Source organism: Leptonychotes weddellii, chromosome 6, assembly GCF_054177405.1.
Source record: "Leptonychotes weddellii isolate Sample4059 chromosome 6, ASM5417740v2, whole genome shotgun sequence".
In the NCBI taxonomy this organism is placed as follows: Eukaryota; Metazoa; Chordata; class Mammalia; order Carnivora; family Phocidae; genus Leptonychotes; species Leptonychotes weddellii.
In genome coordinates this window covers 48,348,113-48,371,542 of record NC_138374.1, presented here as the reverse complement: position 1 = coordinate 48,371,542, position 23,430 = coordinate 48,348,113, and the positions used below count along the sequence as shown (strand labels likewise).

At 36.6% G+C, this 23,430-nt stretch overlaps 1 protein-coding gene across 1 annotated transcript in view; it reads left to right on the top strand.

The window, feature by feature from the left end:
* The window catches only part of MCU (mitochondrial calcium uniporter), a 191,246-nt gene that overhangs the window by 140,756 nt on the left and 27,060 nt on the right, over positions 1 to 23,430 (top strand). The window contains exon 2 of the mRNA XM_081824073.1: positions 12,625 to 12,694. Within this exon, the coding sequence (XP_081680199.1) occupies positions 12,625 to 12,694 (70 nt within the window). The remainder of the gene's footprint in view (positions 1 to 12,624; positions 12,695 to 23,430) is intronic.

Below are 23,430 nucleotides of genomic sequence, written 5' to 3'. Positions count from 1 at the left end.
AACTTCTTGAGTTTTTTTTTTTAAACTTTAAGCATCAGTCAAGAATTTATTAAAAGCTTTCTATCTTCTTGTGATTTATTAAGAATATACAATTAAAACAGTTAAATATATTCAATCCAGGAGAGTCATGAAAGACAGTTTAGAATAGCAGTGCCTCTTTGGACTTGAGCATGTACATTCCTCTCCTTCGTTTTATCTTTGTTGGTTTGTTGTTATTGTTGCCACGTTTCAAAGAAAAATGGCAGGAGCAAAATCATTTCTGTTTCTATTGGCCTATTAGACTATAAGGTATTAGAAGGTTTAAAGAAAGGAAAGGACCTATATGTGTGTTTGTGAACACTTACTAAGTAATATTTTATAATTACCAATGTCATTATAGAAGTGACTGGGAGGACTTTGGGAAAGTAATTTATCTCAGAACTACAGCGGTAGCATTCTACAGCAAGGGTCAGCAAACATTTTATTGAAGGGCCAGATGGTAAATATTTTAGACTTTCTGGGCCATATAGACTCTGTTCCAACTACTCAATTCTGCCCTCATACTGTGAAAGTAGATGACTGATGACTTACCATCGACAGTAAGTAAATAAATGGGCTTGGTTGTGTTCCAGTACAACTTTATTTATAAAAACAGGTGTTTCACTTGCCAACCTATGTTCTATAGCATCCTAACAAATAATACTCATAAACAACCATGTGTTTGTGCAGTTCTTTGCCCCACAAAAACATTTTTTATTGTTAAGGATAACTTGTAAAGTCACAGAGGAAGAGAGGACTTCCTGTCTTAAAACGGCCTACTAGATGTATACAGAAATAATTTCAGGTAATGCAATATGCTGGTTGGAATTTCCTTTAAGATATCCTGTGGGGAAAAAACTAGGTGGATATAGATGAACCAAATTTGGTAAAATGTTGCTAAATATAGAAGTAGGTGATGGTACATGGAAGGAATCCATCACACTGTGCTCTTCTTTGTATGTTTTGAAATGTTCGTATTAGAAAGTTACTATTTAAATAAATAATGGCCCAGTAAAGGCAGCAGTCTTCCCCTTCTCTTGAAATAACCTTAAAATAAGAAAGTTAATAAGAAAGCAAGCTCCATCTTCAGCACAACCAGAGAGATCTCTACAATCCTAAAGCACAATATATGAAGAAAAGCTGCCAGATCCAGTGAAAGTCAAATAGGTGTGTGAGAGGACTCTGAGAGGTGGTATCTGTGGCTCAAAAAGCCCTGAGAGCTCAGCTCTCCAAAAAAAGTAGCTGACCTCCGTTTTCTCCAAAGCAGCATTCAACATTAACACTTTAATACTTTCCTCAAAGATTTATCTAGGAAATGTATGCCAGTCCAAATAATCCTTCAATATAAAGGGAGAGACATTTTTTTAACATGCCAAATTTCAGGGAAATTTTATTCTCATGAGCCCTACTTCTACAGGATAAAGTGCAGACAACCAAGACATGAAAGGAGAAACTATAGTCTAAGTATCGGTAGTGAGCATAGAGTCCATTGATCCATAAAATTAAGATTAAAATAAATGTGAAGATTAGATTAGGTTTTATAGAGCCAATATGAATGTTTAAAACCTTGACAAGCTAGTATTGATATAACTAACAAAAGTTGGAAGTGTGAGGGACAAAAGTGACATAAAGTGGTATAAACCTTATGTTTTATAACATACTACCAAAAGATGTTTAAAATCAATAAATCTGGGTGCCTGGGTGGCTCAGTTGTTAAGCGTCTGCCTTCGGCTCAGGTCATGATCCCAGTGTCCTGGGATGGAGCCCCTCATCAGGCTCCCTGCTCCGCGGGAAGCCTGCTTCTCCCTCTCCCACTCCCCCTGCTTGTGTTCCCTCTCTCTCAGTGTCTCTCTCTGTCAAATAAATAAAATCTTTTAAAAAATAAATAAATAAAATCAATAAATCCAATAAAAGAGGGTGTGGGGTATATAGGTAAGTAGATGATAATAGAGAAATAGATAAACACTAACAGAAATAATATAAACTAAACTGATAGTAGAGATGAGGACAAAAAAGAGGCATAATTAGGGGCAACTGAGTGGCTCAGTTAATTAAACGTCCAGATTTCGTCTTAGGTCTTGATCTCAGGATCGTGAGATCGAGCACCATGTCAAGCTCCGTATTCAGTGGGGAATCTGCTTGGGATTCTCTATCCCCCACGTCCTCTGCCCCTCTCCCCAATCGCGCATGCGCTCTCTCTCTCTCTCTCTCTCTAAAATAAATAAATAAAATCTTTTTTAAAAAGGCACAGCTAGGGGCGCCTGGGTGGCTCAGTTGGTTAAGCGACTGCCTTCAGCTCAGGTCATGATCCTGGAGTTCCAGGATCGAGTCCCGCATCGGGCTCCCTGATCAGTGGGGAGTCTGCTTCTCCCTCTGACCCCAAACCCATGTGCTCCCTCTCTCTCATTCTCTCTCTCTCAAATAAATAAAATCTTAAAAAAAAAAAAGGCATAGTTATATTAAGTTCATCACTACTCATACTAGAGACAGGAAATCTATAAATAAATAAATATATATATATAGAGAGAGTACCAATTATTAGGATTGACATTTTTAAAAATTCTTAATTTAAATTCAATTTGGTTAACATATACTGTATTATTAGTTTCAGGAATAGAATTTAGTGATTCATCAGTTGCTTATAAGACCCAGTGCTCATTACATCAAGTGCTCTCCTTAATGCCCATCACCCAATTACCCCATCCTCCCACCCACCTCCCCTCCAGCAACCCTCAATTTGTTTCCTATAGTTAAGAGTCTCTTATGGTTTGCCTCCCTCTCTGTTTTTATCTTATTTTATTTTTCCTTCCCTTCCCCTATGTTCATCTGTTTTGTTTCTTAAATTCCACATATGAGTGAAATCATGGTGTTTGTGTTTCTCTGACTGACTTATTTCGCTTAGCATAATACCCTCTACTTCTATCCATGTCGTTGCAAATGGCAAGATTTCATTCTTTTTGATGGCTGAGTAAATACAACATCTTTTTTTTAAGATTTTATTTATTAGAGAGCACTTGAGTGAGCACAAGTGGGGGGAGGGGCAGAGGGAGAAGTAGACTGCCTGCTGAGTGGGGAGCCTGGCGTGGGGCTCGATCCCAGGACCCTGAGATCATGACCTGAGCCAAAGTCAGATGTTTAACGACTCAGCTACCCAGGCACTCCAATATACCAGATCTTTATCCATTCATCTGTCAATGGACATCTGGGCTCTTTCCATATTTTGGCTATTTTGGACATTGTTGCTATAATCATTGGGGTGCATGTGCCCCTTCAAATCACTATGTTTGTATCTTTTAGATAAATACCTAGAAGTGCAATTGCTGGGTCATAGGGTAGTTCTGTTTTTAACTGTTTGAGGAACCTCCATACTGTTTTCCAGAGTGGCTGCACCAGTTTGCATTCCCAACAGTGTAAGAGGGTTCCCCTTTCTCCTTATCCTCACCAACATCTGTTGTTTTCTGAGTTGCTGATTTTAGTTATTCTGACCAGTGTGAGGTGGTAGCTCATTGTGGTTTTGATTTGTATTTCCCTGATGACGAGTGATGTTGAGCATTTTTTCATGTGTCTGATAACCATTTATATGTCTTCTTTGGAGGGCGCCTGGGTGGCTCAGTTGGTTAGGCGACTGCCTTCGGCTCAGGTCATGATCCTGGAGTCCCGGGATCGAGTCCCGCATTGGGCTCCCTGCTCGGCGGGGAGTCTGCTTCTCCCTCTGATCCTCCCCCATCTCATGCTCTCTCTCTCTGTCTCATTCTCTCTCTCAAATAAATAAATAAAATCTTAAAAAAAAAATTTATATGTCTTCTTTGGAGAAATGTCTCTTCATGTCTTCTGCCCATTTCTTGACTGGATTTTTTTGTTTTTTGGGCATTGAGTTTGATAAGTTCTTTATAGATTTTGGATGCTAGTCCTTTAGTTGATATGTCATTTGCAAATATCTTCTCCTATTCCGTAGTTTGCCTTTTAGTTTTGTGGATTGTTTCTTTGCTGTGCAAAAACTTTTTATCCTGATGAAGTCCCACTAGCTCATTTTCGTTTTTGTTTCCCTTGCCTTTGGAGACATGTCTAGCAAGAAGTGGCTGCGGCGAAGGTCAAAGAGGTTGCTACCTGTGTTCTCCCCTAGGATTTTGATGGATTCCTGTCTTACATTTAGGTCTTTCATCCATTTTGAGTTTATTTTTGTGTATGGTATAAGAAAGTGGTCCAGTTTTATTCTTCTGCATGTGGCTGTCCAATTTTCCCAGCACAATTTGTTGAGGAAACTTCTTTTTTCCATTGGATATTCTTTCCTGCTTTGTTGAAGATTAGTTGACCATAGAGTTGAGAGTCTATTTCTGGGTTCTCTATTCTGTTCCACTGATCTATGTGTCTGTTTTTGTGCCAGTACCATATTGTCTTGATGATTACAGCTTTGTAATAGAGCTTGAAGTCCAGAATTTGATGCCTCCAGCTTTGGTTTTCTTCTTCATCATAACTTTGGCTATTTGGGGTCTTTTCTGGTTCCATACAAATTTTAGGATTGTTTGTTCCACGTCTGTGAAAAATGCTGATGGTATTTTCATAGGGATTGCATTGAATGTATAGATTGCTTTGGGTAACATAGACATTTTAACAATATTTGTTCTTCCAATCCATGAACATGGAATGTTTTTCCATTTCTTTGTATCTTCCTCAATTTCTTTCATGGGTGTTCTATAGTTTTCAGAGATAGATCTTTAACCTCTTTGGTTAGGTTTATTCCTAGGTCTCTTATGGTTTTTGGTGTAATTGTAAATGGGATTGATTCCTTGATTTCTCTTTCTGCTGCTTTGTTGTTAGTATATATTATTTGCTTTGTTGAAGGTTATTTGGCCAAAGAGTTGAGGTTCTGTTTCTGGGTTCTTTATTCTGTTCTGTTCTGAGGATGATATTCACTGTGGGTCTTTCATATATGGCTCTAATGATGTTGAGGTATGTTCCCTCTATCCCTACATGGTGGAGGGTTTTTATCAAGAAAGGGTGCTGTATTTTGTCAAATGCTTTTTCTGCATCTATTGAGAGGATCATATGGTTCTTGTCCTTTCTTTTATTAATGTGGTATATCATGTTGATTGATTTGTGGATGTTGACCCACCCCTGCAGCTCAGGAATAAATCCCACTTGGTCGTGGTGAATAAACCTTTTAATGTACTGTTGGATCCTATTAGCTCCTATCTTGGTGAGAATTTTTGCATCCATTTTCATCAGGGATATTGGTCTGTAATTCTCCTTTTTGGTGGGGTCTTTGTCTGGTTTTGGGATCAAGGTAATGTTGGCCTCATAGAAAGAGTTTGGATGTTTTCCTTCCACTTCTATTTTTTGGAACAGTTTCAAAAGAGTAGGTATTAATTCTTCTTTAAATGTTTGGTAGAATTCACCTGTGAGGCCATCTGGCCCTGGATATTGTGTCTTTTCTCTTTTAAGTTTGGCTAGGGGCTTATCAATCTCATTAATTCTTTCAAAGAAACAGCTCCTAGTGTTAAAGTCCCCTACTATTATTATATTATAATCAATGAGTTTCTTTAATTTTGTTATTAATTGGTTTATATATTTGGCTGCTCCAAAGTTAGGGGCATAAATATTTATAACTGTTAGATCTTCTTGTTGGATAGACCCCTTTATTATGATAAAGTGTCCTTCTTCATCTCTTATTACAGTCTTTGGTTTAAAATCTAGGTTGTCTGATATAAGGATTGCTACTGCAGCTTTTGATGTCCATTTTCATAAATCGTTCTCCACCCCCTCACTTTCAATCTGGAGGTGTCTCTGGGTCTAAAGTGAGTCTCTTGTAAGCAGCAAATGGATGGATCTTGTTTTTTTGCCCATTCTGATACCCTGTGTCTTTTGATTGGAACATTTAATCTATTTACATTCAGAGTAATTATTGAAAGATATGAATTTAGTGCCATTGTACCTATAAAGTCGCTGTTCCTGTAGATTGTTCTTTTGTGGTCTTTGTTACTATAATTTGTTCAAATAGGGGCGCCTGGGTGGTACAGTCAGTTAAGTGTCTGACTCTTGGTTTCAGCTTAGGTCATGATTTCAGGGTCTTGGAATTGAGCCCCATGTCAGGGTCTATTCTCAGCATGGAATCTGCTTGAGATTCTCTCTCTCTAAAATAAATAAATAAATAAAAATCTTGAAAAATTTTTAATTTGTTCAAATAAACTTTCTGCCCCTTTTCCCACTCCTCATCTTCTGGGACTCTAATAATATATATATTATTTTGCTTTATGGAATCACTGAGCTCTCTAAGTCTACTTTCATGATCTAATAGTTTTGTTTCCCTTTTCTTTTCAGCTTCCTTATTTTCCATCGTTTTATCTTCTGTATCACTGATTTGCTTTTCTGCTTTGTTCATCCTTGTTTTTATATTCTCCACTTGGGTCTGCATCTTGGTAATAGCATTTTTAATTTCGACCTGATAAGATTTTAGTTCTTTTTTTCTCTAGAGTAAGGGATTCTCTAGTGTTTTCTATCCTTTTTTCAAGCCCAGCTAATATCTTTATAATCATTGTTTTAAATTCTAGTTTAGACATCTTACTTATATCCATATTGATTAAATTCCTGGCAGTGAGTACTACCTCCTGTTCTTTCTTTTGGGTCATTTTCTCCATCTTGTCATTTTGTCCAGAAAAGAAAAGAAGAAAGAGAAAAAAAAAACAAACAACAAAAATAATAACAATCACAACAATAGAAAACAAAACAAAACTAGATCCTGGGTGTGTTTGGCCTGCTTGTTAAACTAGATACCCAAATAAGAAAGAAAAACATGTATATGTGTATATGTAAATGTGTGTATAAATACTGTATATAAATACAATGAAAGGAAACAAAATATATAAAGTATGTATAAAAATTAAAAAATAAAAAAATGAAAAATAAAATAACTGGAAACATACCAATAGACTAAAGAATGGTATATACTGTTTTCCCCAAGAGCCGAAGTTTTGCAGCCCTCAATGATCAGTAAACTTGGTGTGATTGAATTAATTGTGCTGGTCTTCTGGGGGAGGGGCCTGTTGCACTGGTTCTCAGGTGGATTTGCCCGAGTGGAAAAGTGCCTCCAGTGCTCAGAGAGGCCGGGGCTTGGTGTAAGCAGCTCCAGACTCCACTAGGTGGCACTGTTTTGCTCCCTGAAGGCTTTCGGCCCTAATGGGCTCCATAAATATGGCTGCACCGTGCTCTCTAGCGCCGGAGCTGAAAATTACCCTCCTTCAGTGTGCCCTCACAGAAAAGCATTCAATTACTCTTGTCTCCCCAGTTTCCGTCAGAATTCTGTTCACCCGGCCTGTGACTGAGCATTTTTATCCAGGCATGTGACTGAGTTTCAAAACTCCAAATTTTAGGGACTCCCATGGCACTGACCCTCGCTGCTCCTTGGGGAGGGGGTCTTACCAGCCTTCTGCCTTTTGCTGGATCCTGCCCAGGAAAGCGGTTGCAGAACTGTGCAGTAGTTTGCAGTTTATGGCAACACAAGCAGAGAGCTGGCACCTAGACTTGCTTTTCTCCAGCCAGCTTCCCTGCTCCTATGCCTGGGAACTCTGCCCCATTCAGGTACCCCCTGTTGTTCTTGAGATCCTGAGACCATACTGTCACACCTGGGATTTTGCCCCACTTTGCCACCTGAGCACCTTTGAGCCAGGGACGCCCTCCCTCCCCCCCGCTGTAGCAGACTTCTAAAAGTTCTGATTTTGCACTCCACTGCTTAGAATACTTCACAGTAGCCTCCTTAAGCAGGCTCCCATCCCTCCGCCATATCATCAGCTATATCACACCGGATTGAAGTCTCCGCACCTCCTACCTCCCAAACTGTGGTCTCTTTTCTACTTGTAGACTTACAGCATCTGTATTTTCAGATCTCCGATTGATTTCTCAGGTGTTCAGAATGATCTGATAACGATGTAGTTGTATTCGAGGGACAAGACAAACTTAGGGTCCCCCAACTACTCTGCCATCTTAACTGCTGGGATGGACATTTTAAATGGGTAGCCAGAGTAGGCCTCACTCAGAAAGTGAAATTTGAGGAAACATTTGAAGGAAGTGAGGGGGCCTGATAGTTTCCTGGAGAAATAATATTCTGATCAGAAATAATAACTATTGCAGAAGTCTTGAAGCAGGAGCATAGCTGGTGCATACAAGAAACAGGACAGAGTCTTGAGGGGCTAAAGCAGAATAATTGAGAGGGAGAGGGATAAGAGATGAAGTCCGAGAGATAATAGGGTATCTGATAACATCAGGCCTTAAAGACAGTTAAAAGAACTTAGACTTTTACTCTGAAATAACTACTAAACCAAATTAAACTTTCCATATTATCAGAAGAAAAACGTGTAACTAAAATAAAGCAAGCCCAAACCACTTAGTAAACTATTTTGAAGAAGAAAGAGCAGCAATAAAAACAAAGCGTTAAGTTTTTATAGCATAATATTTGATGACTGAAAGATTAAATATATATTACATTAATACATGTAAGTAGGCTAAACTTTCCCATTAAACGATTCCCAGATTAGATCACAAAAAATTATTTAAGATTTTTAAAATTTTTATTTATTTGACAGAGAGAGACACAGCCAGCGAGAGAGGGAACACAAGCAGGGGGAGTGGGAGAGGGAGAAACAGGCTTTCCCGCTGAGCAGGGAGCCCGATGCGGGGCTCGATCCCTGGACCCTGGGATCATGACCTGAGCTGAAGGCAGACGCTTAACAACTGAGCCACCCAGGCGCCCACAAAAAAATTATTTAGAATCATTTCTAAAACAAACTCCAGAAGAATAACAAAATTAGAGGGCAGGTAAAGCATCACAGGCATATACAAACTAAAAACAAGTGTAGGGGCCATGAGCTTATTATTGGACAAGATTAGTACAATTAGTACTTAGTACAAGAAGCATTTCATTAGGGAAAGGGACATAAAGACAAGATCTGTGTGAAGAAGACCTTAAAATGTTTCTCAGTGACGCAAATACAGACTTAACTGGAAAGGCTTACAAGGTTTTTGGATATGAAGACTCAAAATCTTATGGAAATCAGTTTCCCTTATGTTAATTGGAGTTAATGTGATCTCAATTTCAAAATAAAAAACAAACAAGCAAAAAACTAGTTAACATTTATTAAGCAGTTACTCTATGCCAGGCACTGTTCTAAATACTTTATATGTATTACATTTAGTCCTTGCAGCGAGTTTATGTGGTAGGTACTAGTATTATTCTTTGTCCATTTTTCAGTGAAGAAACTGAGGCACAAAGAGACTAATGAACTTATTCCAAGCTGAGGTTAGAGTAGGTTATGAATCAGAATCTAAACTCAGGCAGGGTGATTACAAATTCTGTGATTTTAGCCACTATGCTATTATACTGCTTTTGAAATTAATGGGATTGTGTGTTTGTGTTGTGTCACTAGACAAACTGACTCTAAGTTCAAGAGTTGAAGAATAACCAGGAAAATTCTTAAAGGAAAGTAATCAGGGAAAACTAGCCTATTACCCTCCCAGATACTAAAATATATTACAAAGCTAGAATGTTGAAATAATGTAGTCACTAGGGCATGAGCAGACAGATCAGTGGACAGAATAGTAATTCAGAAAAAGATCTAAATTTGTATAGGGATTTAGAAAATTACAAAGGTAGCATTTCAAATAAGAGGGGAAAATAAATTATTTAAATATGGGACCACCTGTGTTATTAGTGGGAAATTAGTTGGATTTCTACTTAACTTTAACCAAGATTAATTCCTAATGAATCAACGATTTAAACCTGAAAAATTAAACTAAAAGAAGCAAACGGAGAATGTTATATAATATTCTCAAAGTAGGGAAGGCCTCTAAGATTTATGACACAGGCCCCTTAAGTTAAAGAGAAGATTGCAACGTGTTCTGTTGACAAAGGGCTAATTTTCTTAGTATTTAAAGAACTTCTACAAAATAATATTCCAAGACCAAGAACTAAATTGAAAAAAGGGCAAAGGATGTAAATATTTAGTTCCTAGAAAAGCAAATACAATTAACTCATAGATAAAAATATGTAAAATTTTTCACTTTTAATACAAAAAATGAAAATTATAGCTATAGTGAAATACTGCTCAGCTTTGACACTGGCAATCTGTAGGTATGTGAATTCATGTTAATTTCCATGAAAAACAATTTGGTAATAGCTTTCAAAATTTAAAGTGTATGTACCTTTAACTTGGCACTTGAAGTATTTTATCCTCCAATATTGGTACCTACACGTAAGGATATTTATTCTAGTGTCATGTGTTAAAATAATAAAAGGTTGTCTGTCAATAGGCAATCATAAAAATGTACCATAAAATTTATTTAACCAATGTAATTTTATTCAGTCACTAAAAGTAGTGAGTTAAGTTAAAAAGAAAGCCAGATGAGTAATGGAACTCTAGCATACTACCATTTGTGTTTTTAAAAATCTCTGCAAATACACACACACACACACACACACACACACACACAAGCTTGTATATGTGTAACACTGTACACACACACACACACACACAAGCTTGTATATGTATAACACTGTCTTTGATAGGATATTCAGATTTAACGAGGTACCTCTGGAGAGAACTGTGTTGCTGGGCCACAGGGATGTGAGGAAGACCAACATTAAGAGTAAAAGCCTTAATTTTTATTCAGCTTTTGTTTTTTGAATTTTAAATCATGTACCTGTTTTATCTATTCAAAAGAAATAACTTAAGCATTTTAAATAAAATTATATTGCTAGAAGGTACCTAAGCATAGTCGAATAAAAAGACCTGCAGAGGATAAGACCAAGGCCCTGTGTGTTTTGTGTAGGAGATGGTTAGCAGTATTGAGACCTGGATTCTAAATCCTGATTCTGCCTAATGTGTGACTCTTAGTCACTTTCCCTCTGTGGGTCTCACTTTTCTCATTTGTAGAATAAGGGGTAGGATTCATCTTCCCCTGTCTTCATCATTAGTTTTCAAACCACTTTATGAAGTCCCAGAATTCTTTGGATCCCCTTACGGGGCTCAAGCAGAGGATCGGGATTGTGGGGTTTCCCAGCACATCCATCTTTAACCAGAGCATCCCCAAATCAGTGTGTAAAATTAAATTTAACTAAATGTTTTGAAACTTAAAAAAAAAAAAGTCTGAAAGTCACAGTGTAGTAATTGTATGTATTAACTTAAAGATTCTCAACAGCATGCAAACACATTAGAGTATCATGATCAGCTATGAACTAAGTCTAGTAATTTCAAATGATTACAGTAGTCCCCCCTTATCCGTGGTTTCACTTTCAGTTACCCACAGTCCACCGCAGTCCAAAAGCAGATGCTCTTCCTTCTGACATATGGTCAGAAGGTCATTAGTAGTTTAACACTAGGTCACAGTGCCTACGTCATTCACCTCATCTCATCTCTTCATGTAGGCATTTTTATTGTTTCACATCATCACAAGAAGGGTGCATGCAGTACAGTAAGATACTTTGAGAGACCACATTTATTTAACTATTACAGTATATTTTTACAGTTCTATTTTATCATTAGCTATTGTTGCTAATCTCCTGTGCCTAATTCTTAAATTAAACTTTTAAGTATGTATGTATAAGAAAAAACATACAGGGTTCGGTACCTTATGTAGTTTCAGGTATCCGCTGAGGGGTCTTGGGACATAGCCCCTGTGAGTAAGAGGGGACTGCTGTATTTACATTTTTAGTAAATGTCAGTCTCATATTTCTGCGTGCTTTCTTAGGTTGGAAGGAGGCGGGAATTGATGTTCACATGAAGGATATAAAGCCTGTTACACATCATGGTTGAGTTAAGATACATCTTGTCATAGAGTCCTAAATGATTTTTCTTTTTTAGGGCTGGAGTGGAATATAGTATCTGCCTCAGAGGCAGACATTGTTTTTTAGTCAGTTAATGCCTTCCTTTAATACTTGCTGTGGCTGGGAAAGTAAAAGGTACAAAGGGATAAATCAATCATTTGACAAGTCAAAAACATTTAATATTCTTTTTGAAACTTAGTTTAATTGTGAGAAACTAAATTCTAGACCTAAATCTACAAAATGACAATACATTGGAGAAGGTAGTAAGATTATAAGTGATTTCCTTCTTATATTCAGAAAAAGGAAATTACTAGGGACTCTAGGAGTGAGGCTGCTTGACCAAGTTTTAAAATTAAAAAAAAAAAAAAAGAAAAGAAAAGGAAAGTGAACAGAAAGACTAGATCTCAACCCAATAACAGCAAATTCATGATACAACTACTTAACACGTAGGTATGAAGGAAGTGCAGGTCTAAAAGCTAGCAAGAGGAGGAAACATGAAAGTTTAGTTTAGACTTGGTAGCCCTTAAAACCAATATTGAGTGCTTAAAAAGTAGATGAAAAAGCAATTGTGTGATGTGTGTATATGTAAATATGTTTGTATAAAATTTTGAAAACAAACCAAAATATTCATCACTATGATCTTAAGATGATATGAGTTTGACTTTCTTAAACTATATTTTCAAACTTTTCTACAAAGAATACATATTACTTAAATAATCAAAAAGTTATTTATCATATACATACACATTTGTTGCTCTGTCCTGACCGTGGATGTGTCTTTTTGTATTTTCTAGGTGCACCAGAGGCTCTCTTCTTGGCAGAATTTGGGAGTTGTTTATTGCAGTACTGTTGTGCCCTCTGATGGTGAGTTTTGGCAAATCCATTTTTTATGTATATTTTTTTTCCTTAACTCAATATTTTTCATTCTCTAACATATAAATTTATAAATCATACTCCTTCACTTAAGATGGACTTGGAATCAGACAGAGAAGATGGGGGTGGGGCAGTGTTAAAGAAGAGAAATAAAATTTGAATGAAGATGCAGTGAATTTAGAGGAGAGATCAGGAAGAAAAACTAAATAGACCCATCAAATTTTCATAGATCATGGAATGTTATTATCTCATCTTTTCATTTATGTTTTAAAACTGGGCACATAGGTAATGTGAAGATCACAGAAGCACCATCTTTAGTTTTCCCTAACCATTGGACCTTCCTTTTATGGATCACGATCAAACTCTCCAGCCCCTTCGTATCATCGGTGCCTAGACAGAAGCAATTCAAAATCTGAGACCTCCTGCCCTGATTGTTTTTTCCTTCCCTTAAACTCAGGGCTGTGATACCCCTCTTTGATGTGAGAAAGAATGAACAGATGTTTGGGGACCACATACAGTCCTTTGTGAATGTACATGATGCTGCAAACTGGCAACAGGATGGAGGCGTGGTTGTTGTTACAGTAGTGGGGGAATGTGTTTACAACCTTACTGTCATTTCTCTTACCCAGTATTGCACATCTACAGTTTATATTGTTTGCTTAGGGTTGAATGTTATATATATTTCCTCTGTATCAAGTTTAGTTTGATAGAATTCAAATTTCAACCTTATAAACATTAATTTATAGACAAAGCAACCGTCAAAAGAGCATCTAGCAAACTTATAGACACCTAAAGTGAAGAAGCCTCAGAGGAATTTTGAAAGTCCTAGGATCCCCTCTTACTCCTCAGAATAGATATTTGCATTGTTATCAGAACCCTCCCCCCACCCAAAGCTGTTTAAACTTACGCAGTTGCTATTACCCCATATGGAAGTATTTCAATAATGTAACAATGGTACAGTTGTACTGGGGTATCTGGATGAATATTATTCTAGGACATAAATGCTAGTAGGTTGCCCTATGTTGCATAAGGGGTTGAAAAGATACGTACTTCAAAAAAAAAAAAAAAGTGACAGCCCAAATTCCTACCAATACTATTGCCCTACCTAAGAAAACCAACTCCTTATTAGTTATCAAGAAATAGAAGCACATAATTGATTTAATGCAACTCATTGTCCTTACTATCCCCAAATTATACATCTTTCTTATTTTTACTTCTAAACCAATTTTACCTTAGGTCTGTATAGCATATGAGAAAATTGCCTAATACACAGCTACTACTTCAGTAGTAAACATCTCTGCTGTCATTCATTGCTCTTAGTTGAGGCTGCTGGATCATATTCTGTATTAAATGAGGACCCCCATTTTTAAAAAATACAAAATCTAAAATACCACATTATATATATGTAACTCGTATACATGCCTTGTCTATACTTCCTTTCAGTAATTGCTTATTGTGTTGTTTGACGGATCTTCTAATCATGACTATAATACCTGATATAAAGGGTATATATTATCTTAAATGTTTAACCTTTTTTTTTTTAAAGATTTTATTTATTTATTTGAGAGAGAGAATGAGATAGAGAGAGCATGAGAGGGGGAGGATCAGAGGGAGAAGCAGACTCCCCGCCGAGCAGGGAGCCCGATGCGGGACTCAGTTCTGGGACTCCAGGATCATGACCTGAGCCGAAGGCATCCGCTTAACCAACTGAGCCACCCGAGCACCCAATGTTTAACCTTCTTACCAAAGCAGTCTAAAAGGTTCTTAGTTTTTCTTACATCACAAATACTTTTGAAGATCTGGTGAAAGCTCTAGACTCTTTCTTTAGAGAAAAGTTATATATATACACAGGAAATTTTACACATAATTTCTTAGTGACGCAGACTCCCTCAAACCAGCTCACGGACCCTCAGTTGGAGAACCACTTTGGATACCTGGCGCACAGGCGCACACATATGTACCCACACCCATACCCGTGTTCCCTTTCAGGAGAGGCATTATGCTTAGAGGTTACGAAACAAGTTTGGAGTCAAGCAGACCTTGGTTTATATCCCAGTTTCACCATTTAACCACCTTATAACCTTAGGCAAGGTAATTAGCTTCTCAAAGCTCTTCTCTCATCTGTGAAATGGTGAAAATAGTAAAAGTACCACCTCAGAGAGAAAAATGTACTTACCCTGAAGAAATGGTACTTGTCCACCAGAAATACTGACTCTATAAACAGTGTTGGTGGTAGTATTAAAGCCCTCTAATCTAAAAAATGTGGCTTGAGGCTTCTCATTTTAATTTCTCTGTGCCCCTGATCCTCAACTATAAAATGACTAACAGTGAAATCTTTATGATTGCATTGTTTATACCTACTTAAGATCTCCAGAGCCTTCAGGGGGTTTCCCTTCATGTTAATGAAAGTTAAGGGTGAGGGTAATTCTGCTACAGACAGGCTGAATGTATAATTGATCATCCAACCCAGGATACTTTTGAGGATGAAAAGGGGACAACCAGAGTTTTCCTGACAATTTTTAATAGTATAAGCCAGGATGTATCTTCACCTTAGCAATTGGGAAAGTGCCAAAGGTGCTCTAGAGTATGAACAAGGAAAATAATCTCTTCTAGCTGTCTTCATTTCTCTATCCAGAATGTAATGCTACTAAATTAACCCTGTATTGAGAATTGTGGTAGACAGTTGTGTTTATTTTGTAGTTAACAAAAGGTACAAGATTTCTTACAAGAATTGTTTGAGGGCAAATAATTCTAGTAATGAAAGGTTATTGAAAATTCCTGTTTAAGAATAAACAATCAGAGTGTCTGGGTGGTTCAGTCAGTTAAGCATCTGCTTAAACAATCATCTGTTTAATCAGCCCAAGTATAGATAATATATAAATTCTTAACCTAAGGTCTATGGATGGTATGGAGAACTAAGTATGTGCCCCAACTTTTTCTTTGTTTTTTGTCCTGTTACTTTTTTTTAAAGCTTTATTGTGATAAATTTTACATACCATAAAATTCACGTATCGTGTCATAGCATCATAACAGTCCGGCTTTAGACTACTTCCTTCACCCCTTAAAGTTTCCTTATTCCTGTTTTCAGTCAGTCCCTTCTCCTACCTTCTGCCTCAGGCAACCACTAATCTACTTTCTGCCTCTAATAATTAAATCTTTTCCAAAAATGTCATATAAATGGATTCCTATAATATGTAGTCTTTTGCATATCATAATGCTCTAGAGGTTTATCCCTATTGTAGTGGGTGGTGGACAAGTACCATTTCTTCAGGGTAAGTACACAAGGTCAGTGGGTGTTTCAGTTCTTCCCTTTATTTTTACTGCTGAGAAATATTCTAGTATATGGAAATATCACATTTTGTTTATTCACCAAGTGAGAGATGTTTGGATTGTTTTCCATTTTGGACTGTTAACACTGCTGGTATCAACATTTGCTTATAAGTCTGTGTGAACATATGTTTTCTTTTCTCTTGGGTAGGTACTTAGTGGAATGGCTGAATTATGTGGTATATACTTGACTTTTGGAGAAATTACAAGACTATTTTCCACAGTGGCTGTACTACTTTGCATTCCCACTGGCAACATATAAGGGTTCCAGTTTCCCTGTATCCTCCCCAACACTTATTTGGATCAATCTTCTTGATTATAGATATTTTAGTGGATATGTAGTATTATTTCATTGTGTGTTTTTTTTTTAAATTTTATTTATTTGAGAGAGAGTGAGTGGGAGAGAGAGCATAAGCCAGGGGGCGGGATAGGGAGGGGTAGGGGGAGAGGAAGAAGCAGACTGCCCGCTGAGCAGGGAGCCCGACTTGGGGCTCAGTCCCAATCCTGGGATCACGACCTGAGCCAAAAGCAGATGCTCAACTGACTGAGCCACCCAGGCACCCCTCTTTATGGTTTTAATTTACATTTCACTGATGACTAATGATATTGAGCATCTTTTATTTTTTTAAGATTTTATTTATTTATTAGAGAGAGAGAGAGCATGAGCAGGGGGAGGGGCAGAGGGAGAAGCCGACTCCTCGCTGAGTGGGGAGCCCGACTCAGGGCTCAATCCCAGGACCCCAGGATCATGACCTGAGCCAAAGGCAGAAGCTTAACCAACTGAGCCACCCAGGCATCCCGATGTTGAGCATCTTTTAATGTGCTTATTAGCCATTCAAATATTTTCTTTAGTAAAGCATTCAAACTTTTTGCCCATTTAAAAAAATTGACCATCTTAGTATTGATTGGTAAGGATTCTTTATATATTGTAGAGCCTTTCCTGTTGCTTTTCAAATAGTTTTGGGAAAAAGAAAGATTCGTTTGAGTCATCTTGTTTTATTAATGGCCACTCCTATACACATTTGGAAATTCTGTATTTATTGTCATCATGTTGAGGGCACAAACTACCCCACTACTATCTTTCATTCCAACTTTTTAAAAACTTGACAACAAAAAAGAAATGAAAGTAATAAAATCACCTAATCACCAAAGATGATAGAACACGAAGCCTTAGTTTTTTAATGTGGCAGAGTTCTCACCAACCTAAGTATGAAGTTGGGAAAGCTGAAAGAGCTTATAGTTTTCCATTTTTTAAATATATCTTACAGTTTGGATTTTTTGTTGTAAGTAGAAGTTTTAGTTAGGAACTACCAAAATGTGATTGAATTTGTTCTTTCACAAAAACCTTTTTTGAAAAGGTTCTATAAAATTGACTTTCACATTGCCAAGAAAAGCTGCCACGTGAAATTGGAAAGACCTTTAAGTTTTATGTGCTGACAGTTTTGAACTGACTTAGCTTGGAGTAGAAGCAAATTTATGTCAAATTTCAGATGATGTCATCCATTCTAGGATCCCTATCATTTATTCCAATAATTTGAAGTTTTGAAGGAATTGGCAATTATCCCATTTCCCTCCAGAATACAACTTGATGAAACTACTGATTTGTTCAAAGGAGTTGGTTCCTAGTTTTTGTCTGTTAATAAGCGTGTTGACACAGTCCAAGAAAAATCTCAAATATGTGAGATTCTCTTACAGAAATTAGACAAGCTGTTAACATTAATGGTCGTTACCATCTTTGAAAGATTGTTAAATTTCTTTGCCAAAATAACTACCAGAAAAAAAAATTTTTTTTGACACTAAGGAAGATCTTGGTACTCTGCACAGATGGTGCATCTTCCAAGCTTAGTAACATGCATATTTATATTGCCTCAGAGAAGAAAAGAGCCCCACCCATTGTAATAATACATTGGGTTTCTTTTTTTTCATTGGCACATACTAGAGTTGAAGTCTCTTCCAACAGCCCTAAAGGAAGCCTTGCCTGCTACCATAGAAGTAATCACCATCATGAGAAGAAGATTTTATCAAAATAGAATATTTTCCTTTGCTTGATTAAACTTTGGACAGGAGTTTTGCTTTTTAAGAAGGGAGAAAAATTAGTACAAGAGTTTACTTATGGCTTGATTTATTCGGAGATATTTAGGATTTTATGAATAAGCATAACTTCCAATTTAAGACCTTTTAGTCATTATTGCGAATTTGATAGAACAATCATGATGAGCTCCTTTAACCAACAGTAATTAGAAATAGACAACATTGTGAATTTCCCAACTGATGGAGGAAGTTTCCCTGGGGCTGGTCATGAATGGAAAGCTGTATCAGTTTCTCTATAAGAATTGAAAAACCTCAGGGCTCTTGAAGATTACTTCCACTCAGAAACCTTAAAATCGAATTTTGGATTTGTGTAGTCTTTTCTTTTGACACTGCATCAAAACAGTGATATGAATTCACTTCTAAGAGTCTTAGGAAATTCTTAGGCTCCTTGCACATACCTAGCCTACCATCATCATCTGGCAAAAGTGAGCTGTGTTTATATTTGTTACTACATATCTTTCTCAGAGTCTCAGAATTTTCACTTCTTTTCATGAAAACAAAAAGGCACAACCTTTTAGATAGCAAAGATGATACTCAGGTTAACCATGTTCCAAAACCAGGCCACTGTGTGACTTCTTTATGCAAACCAAACAATAGCAGCCTTGTAATTGAAATGGTTTTTTATGTAGAATTAGTTTATTTTAATTAATTTGTACAATATTATCTCTTTAGAAAAATAGGAAATGGCCATTAATTTGGGGTTAAAAATGAGGAAAATACTTTAGTTTTTGTCAACATTTATTTCAAAAATATGACAATGTAGTAGTCTGCTTGGGCTGCCATAACAAAATAGCATAGGCTGGGTGGCTTAAACAACAAAAATTTATTTTTTCACAGTTCTGGAGGCTAGAAGTCTGAGGCATGGGTGCCAGCATGGTCTGGTTTTGGTAAGAACTCCATGAGCTGGCAGATAGCTACTTTCTCTCTGTGTTCTCACATGGTGGGGAGTGGGGAGAGTTCTTACTCTTCTTATAAATCCACAGTCCTAACAGATTGGGGCCTGTCCTTTGTCCTTTATGACCTCATTTAACGGTAGTTACTTCCTAACAACCCATCTCCAGATAGTCACACCTATGAATTGGGCGGGGGCACAAATTCAGTCCATAACAGGCAATATGAAGGAGATCAGTTTCTGATGCAATAAAATAAATTGTATCTAAAATTTTTATGTATATATTGTTTGAATATTTTCAGGAAATAGGGCCAAGGGAGGAATCCATACCTTTATCAGTGTCTCAAAGAGGTCGATTATCCAAAAATACCAAGAAACATGGAATTGGTTTGTATAGTATGTACTGTTTTTCTTCTTGTTGCCCTCAGTGGAACAAGTCAGATTTGTTATCTTGAGATTTAAAGGCGTGATTGGATATATTCTGTGATTTTACACTTTGTGTTAGGACTATAGTTTTTAGGAAAATCAAGAGAAACTATTAAAGGAGGCGTTTTTTTTTCACATACTCTCATTGAATCTTCTCAGCAGCCTTGTGACATACGAGAACCCCTACATTATAAGTGAGAAAACTGAGGTACAGTTATATTCAGTACTATGCCCGTGGATTCAAGGTGTCTCCTGTGGTAAAACTTGAGAACTATCAAGCTGAGATTCCAAAACCATGCTTTTTCTGCTTACTCCACTGTCTGTACTTTAGGACTGTATTCTGCTTCTCACTACCCAGAAGTTAAAGTGGGCCAAAGGTCAAGGTTTAATAAAGTTACTTTCACAGCAGCACCATCAAAAGCATTGGTTTTAAAAGGAAAAAATGTTATAGTACTATATTGGGACAGGACTTCATTTTTATAAAAGGAAACAAATTTTTAATTCTCAGAAGAATGAGTACATGAATGAAAAGAAAGGAGGGGATGACCTTTTAGCACAAATGGTTTTGACATTTATGAGAAATATTTTCATGAATTCATTTTAGAAAAACCAGAATTAACAAAAGGTACATAGGTTGTATGGCTGTTTAACATCAGACTGATAATACCATATATTCAAAGATGGTTTATAACTGTGTTTTTCCAACTTTCATCAGTTAAGCCTCATAATAACTTCACAAAAATAGTTTTACATAGTTTACAGAGATTCGGTTGTACAAACACTGATTCACCTGAGGTACAAAGTGAAATATGTAGTTGATGTGATTAAAATTAATTTATAGGGGCGCCTGGGTGGCTCAGTTGGTTAAGCTTCCAACTCTCGGTTTCAGCTCAGGTCATGATCTCAGCGTCCTGAGATCAAGCATTGGGCTCTGCACTCAGCAAGGAGTCTGCTTGTCCCTCTCTTCTGCTCCTCCCCTGCTCTCTCTCTCTCCTAAATAAGTAATTTAAATATTTAAAAAAAATTAATTTAGACTACTGGTTAGAAAGAAACAACTGGATTTATTAAGCTACTAAAGTTATGATTATATAATTGGGCTTTTTCATATTGCTGTGGAAAGATATTTCCTACATAAATATTTACATGGTTTTCAATATGAGTATTCTTCAAATGATGTTAATATGTGACAGATTTAGTATATTTAATATATTATGAATAATGTAAAGAAAATTTCAGTGATCAATTTTCATAGTTAAATGGATTCTTCTGAGATTATTGTGAAGCAAGTACGTTTTGTTTATACATGTTAATTACAGATTTCAAGGATATTTTTGACATAATGTAATTTTGCAATAATGTAAGGTAGGACCTTACTATCACCAAAATAATATTTAGTTTATTCTATTAAAATGGTGATCTTATGTCTTCCCTAACATATAATTTAATGAGAAAGTGTATGGGCCTTTGGAATTATATTTATGAATGTGGAAGTGAGTATTAAAAATAAATTGTTTGAAGCTATCTAGGCATGATACTAGTAAAAAAAACTAAAACATATATTAGGAAGAATAAACTTTATTGAAGGACATAAAATAAGATAAAAATAAATGCAGAGCTATAACACATTAATGAATGTGAAGACAACATTGTAAAAATTGTCAGCTTCCCTCACATGAATTTATGAACTCCAGTGCAATGCTAATCTAAACCCCAACAGGAACTGCTGAACTTATTTAAACATTCATATGAAAGAATAACACTATACAAATACCTAAGATAAATTTGGAGTAGAAAAGGGGGGAAGGTTTGCCCAAACCACATATGAAGATGTATTTTTAAAACCATAATAATCAAAACAGTGAAATACTGGTTCAGGAAGATTGTAGGGTCAGATTAGAGAAACATTGCATATATGGAAATTTGATGTGTGATAGAATTAGCATTGTAAATCAAGAGAAAAGGCAGACTATTCAATAAATACTGCTGTTAAAATTGACTTCTTACCTCACAAAAGTAAATTCCAGATGGCATAAGGAGTAAAATGTGAAACAAAGAGCTCAAAAAGGAAAAGAAAATTTGGCCAGATTTATATTGGAAACTAAAAACAAGGAGTGCTGTTAACTCTCTTAGCTTTCTTTTTCTTTATAATAAAGAACAAAAAAATCTGTTTTTTCAAGGGATGAATAAATTGTGGTATATTCCTACAGTAAAATTCTACATAGGACTTTAAATGAATGATCCAGAAATGTGATTCAATTTGGATAAATCTCAAAGCATTTTTGAGCATAAAAGGCAAGTTGTAGAAGGTTGAATACAGTACAACCATTTATGTAACATCTAAGTACATGAAATAACCATGCCATATTTAGCTATTTAATACCATATAGCAAATTATGGTCGTACTTAGTGGCTTAAAACAACAATAATCCTTTATTATCTCATGTTTTTATGGATTTGGAATTGAGGAGCAGTTTAGCTGGGCAATTCAGGATCTCATTGGGTTGCAATCCCATGTCAGCTAGGGTTGCAGTCATCTAAAGGTTTGACGGGGCTGGAGGATTCAATTCTAAGGTGGCTCACAACATGGCTGAGAAGTTGGTACTGGCTCTTGATAGGAGACTCCACTTCTTCTCAATGTTGGCTTCTCCATAGGGCTGCAGGATTGTTCTTGTGGCTACTGGGTTCCCTCAGAGAAAGTGATCCAAGAGAGCAAGACAGAAGCTACAGTCTTTTATGGCATAGCCTGGGAAGTTACACACCATCACATCAGCTGTATTCTACTGATTTTACAGACCAGCCCTGATTTGATATGGGATGGGACCACACAAGGATGTCAATACCTAGAGGCAAGGATCATAGAGAGCCATCTTAAAGGCTGGCTTCCATATACTATATATGGTATATTGAGCTGCGTCTGTGTCTGTCTGTGTGTGTCTGTCTGCCTGCCTGTTTGTGTGTGTATCATGGATGGCAATGCTAAACACCAAAGACCAACTTCAAGAGAGTGGTTTCCTTTGGAAAAAGAAAGATTACTCTATTTAAATGTGGATAATATTTTGAACAGGAGCAAGGCTGGAATAAAGTAAAGAGTCCAGCTATAATATAGCTGATAGAAGAAAGGTGTGGTGGCCTGGACTAAGAAGATGGTAGTAGTAGAGAGAATTGGAAGGATTAGAGATGTTAAGAAAATATAATGAAAGGACATGGTGACTGATTAGATATGAGGAATGTCATGTTCTGGTTCTAAGAGTAGTCGGGGATATCAGACAATTTTCTGGATTGGGCAGTAGTTAAATAATTGTGGTGTTATTGACTGAAATGAGATATGTCAGAGGTGAGTGGTTCAAGGAAGATTAATTCAATTTTAGGATTTTTTTAATTTGAGGTATGTGTACAGGAAACTCAGCAGACAGTTGAATCTAGGTTTGGGACATATCAGCATTTAGATGGTACCTGGACAGTATGGAAGGACACGAGATTGCCTAGAGAGTATGTGGATTGAAAAGCACAGAGACCAAGGACAAAGCACTTAGAAACTTTCAAAAGGGATGAATATAGGAAGAAGAACCTATGAAGGATAATGAGAAAGTGTAGACAGAAAGGTACAGAACAACCAGGAGAGTATGGAATCACAGAAGCCAAAAGGAAAACTTTTTATAAAGTGAAGGAGTAGGTTGACATTGTTAGATGTTGCTAAAACAAGCAAGTTAATTCCTTCTTCAACCCCAAATGTCAGTTGTCCTTGCAGTTCTCTTCTTAGTCTGGAAAATCCCTTCCTTTTTGTTTTTATGCCTAAATCCAGTCATATTCTCCTTCTCAATATTCATATTGGTTGACCCATAATTTCCTGGTTTCTTTGAAGCACACTGCTGTAGAACATACTTAGATTATTTCTTATTTTATTGAAATGGAAATCAAAGCAAAAGATTAAAAATAAACCCAACCAAAGAACTACCTGATGCAATTTATACTTAAAAAGAATATTTGTCCC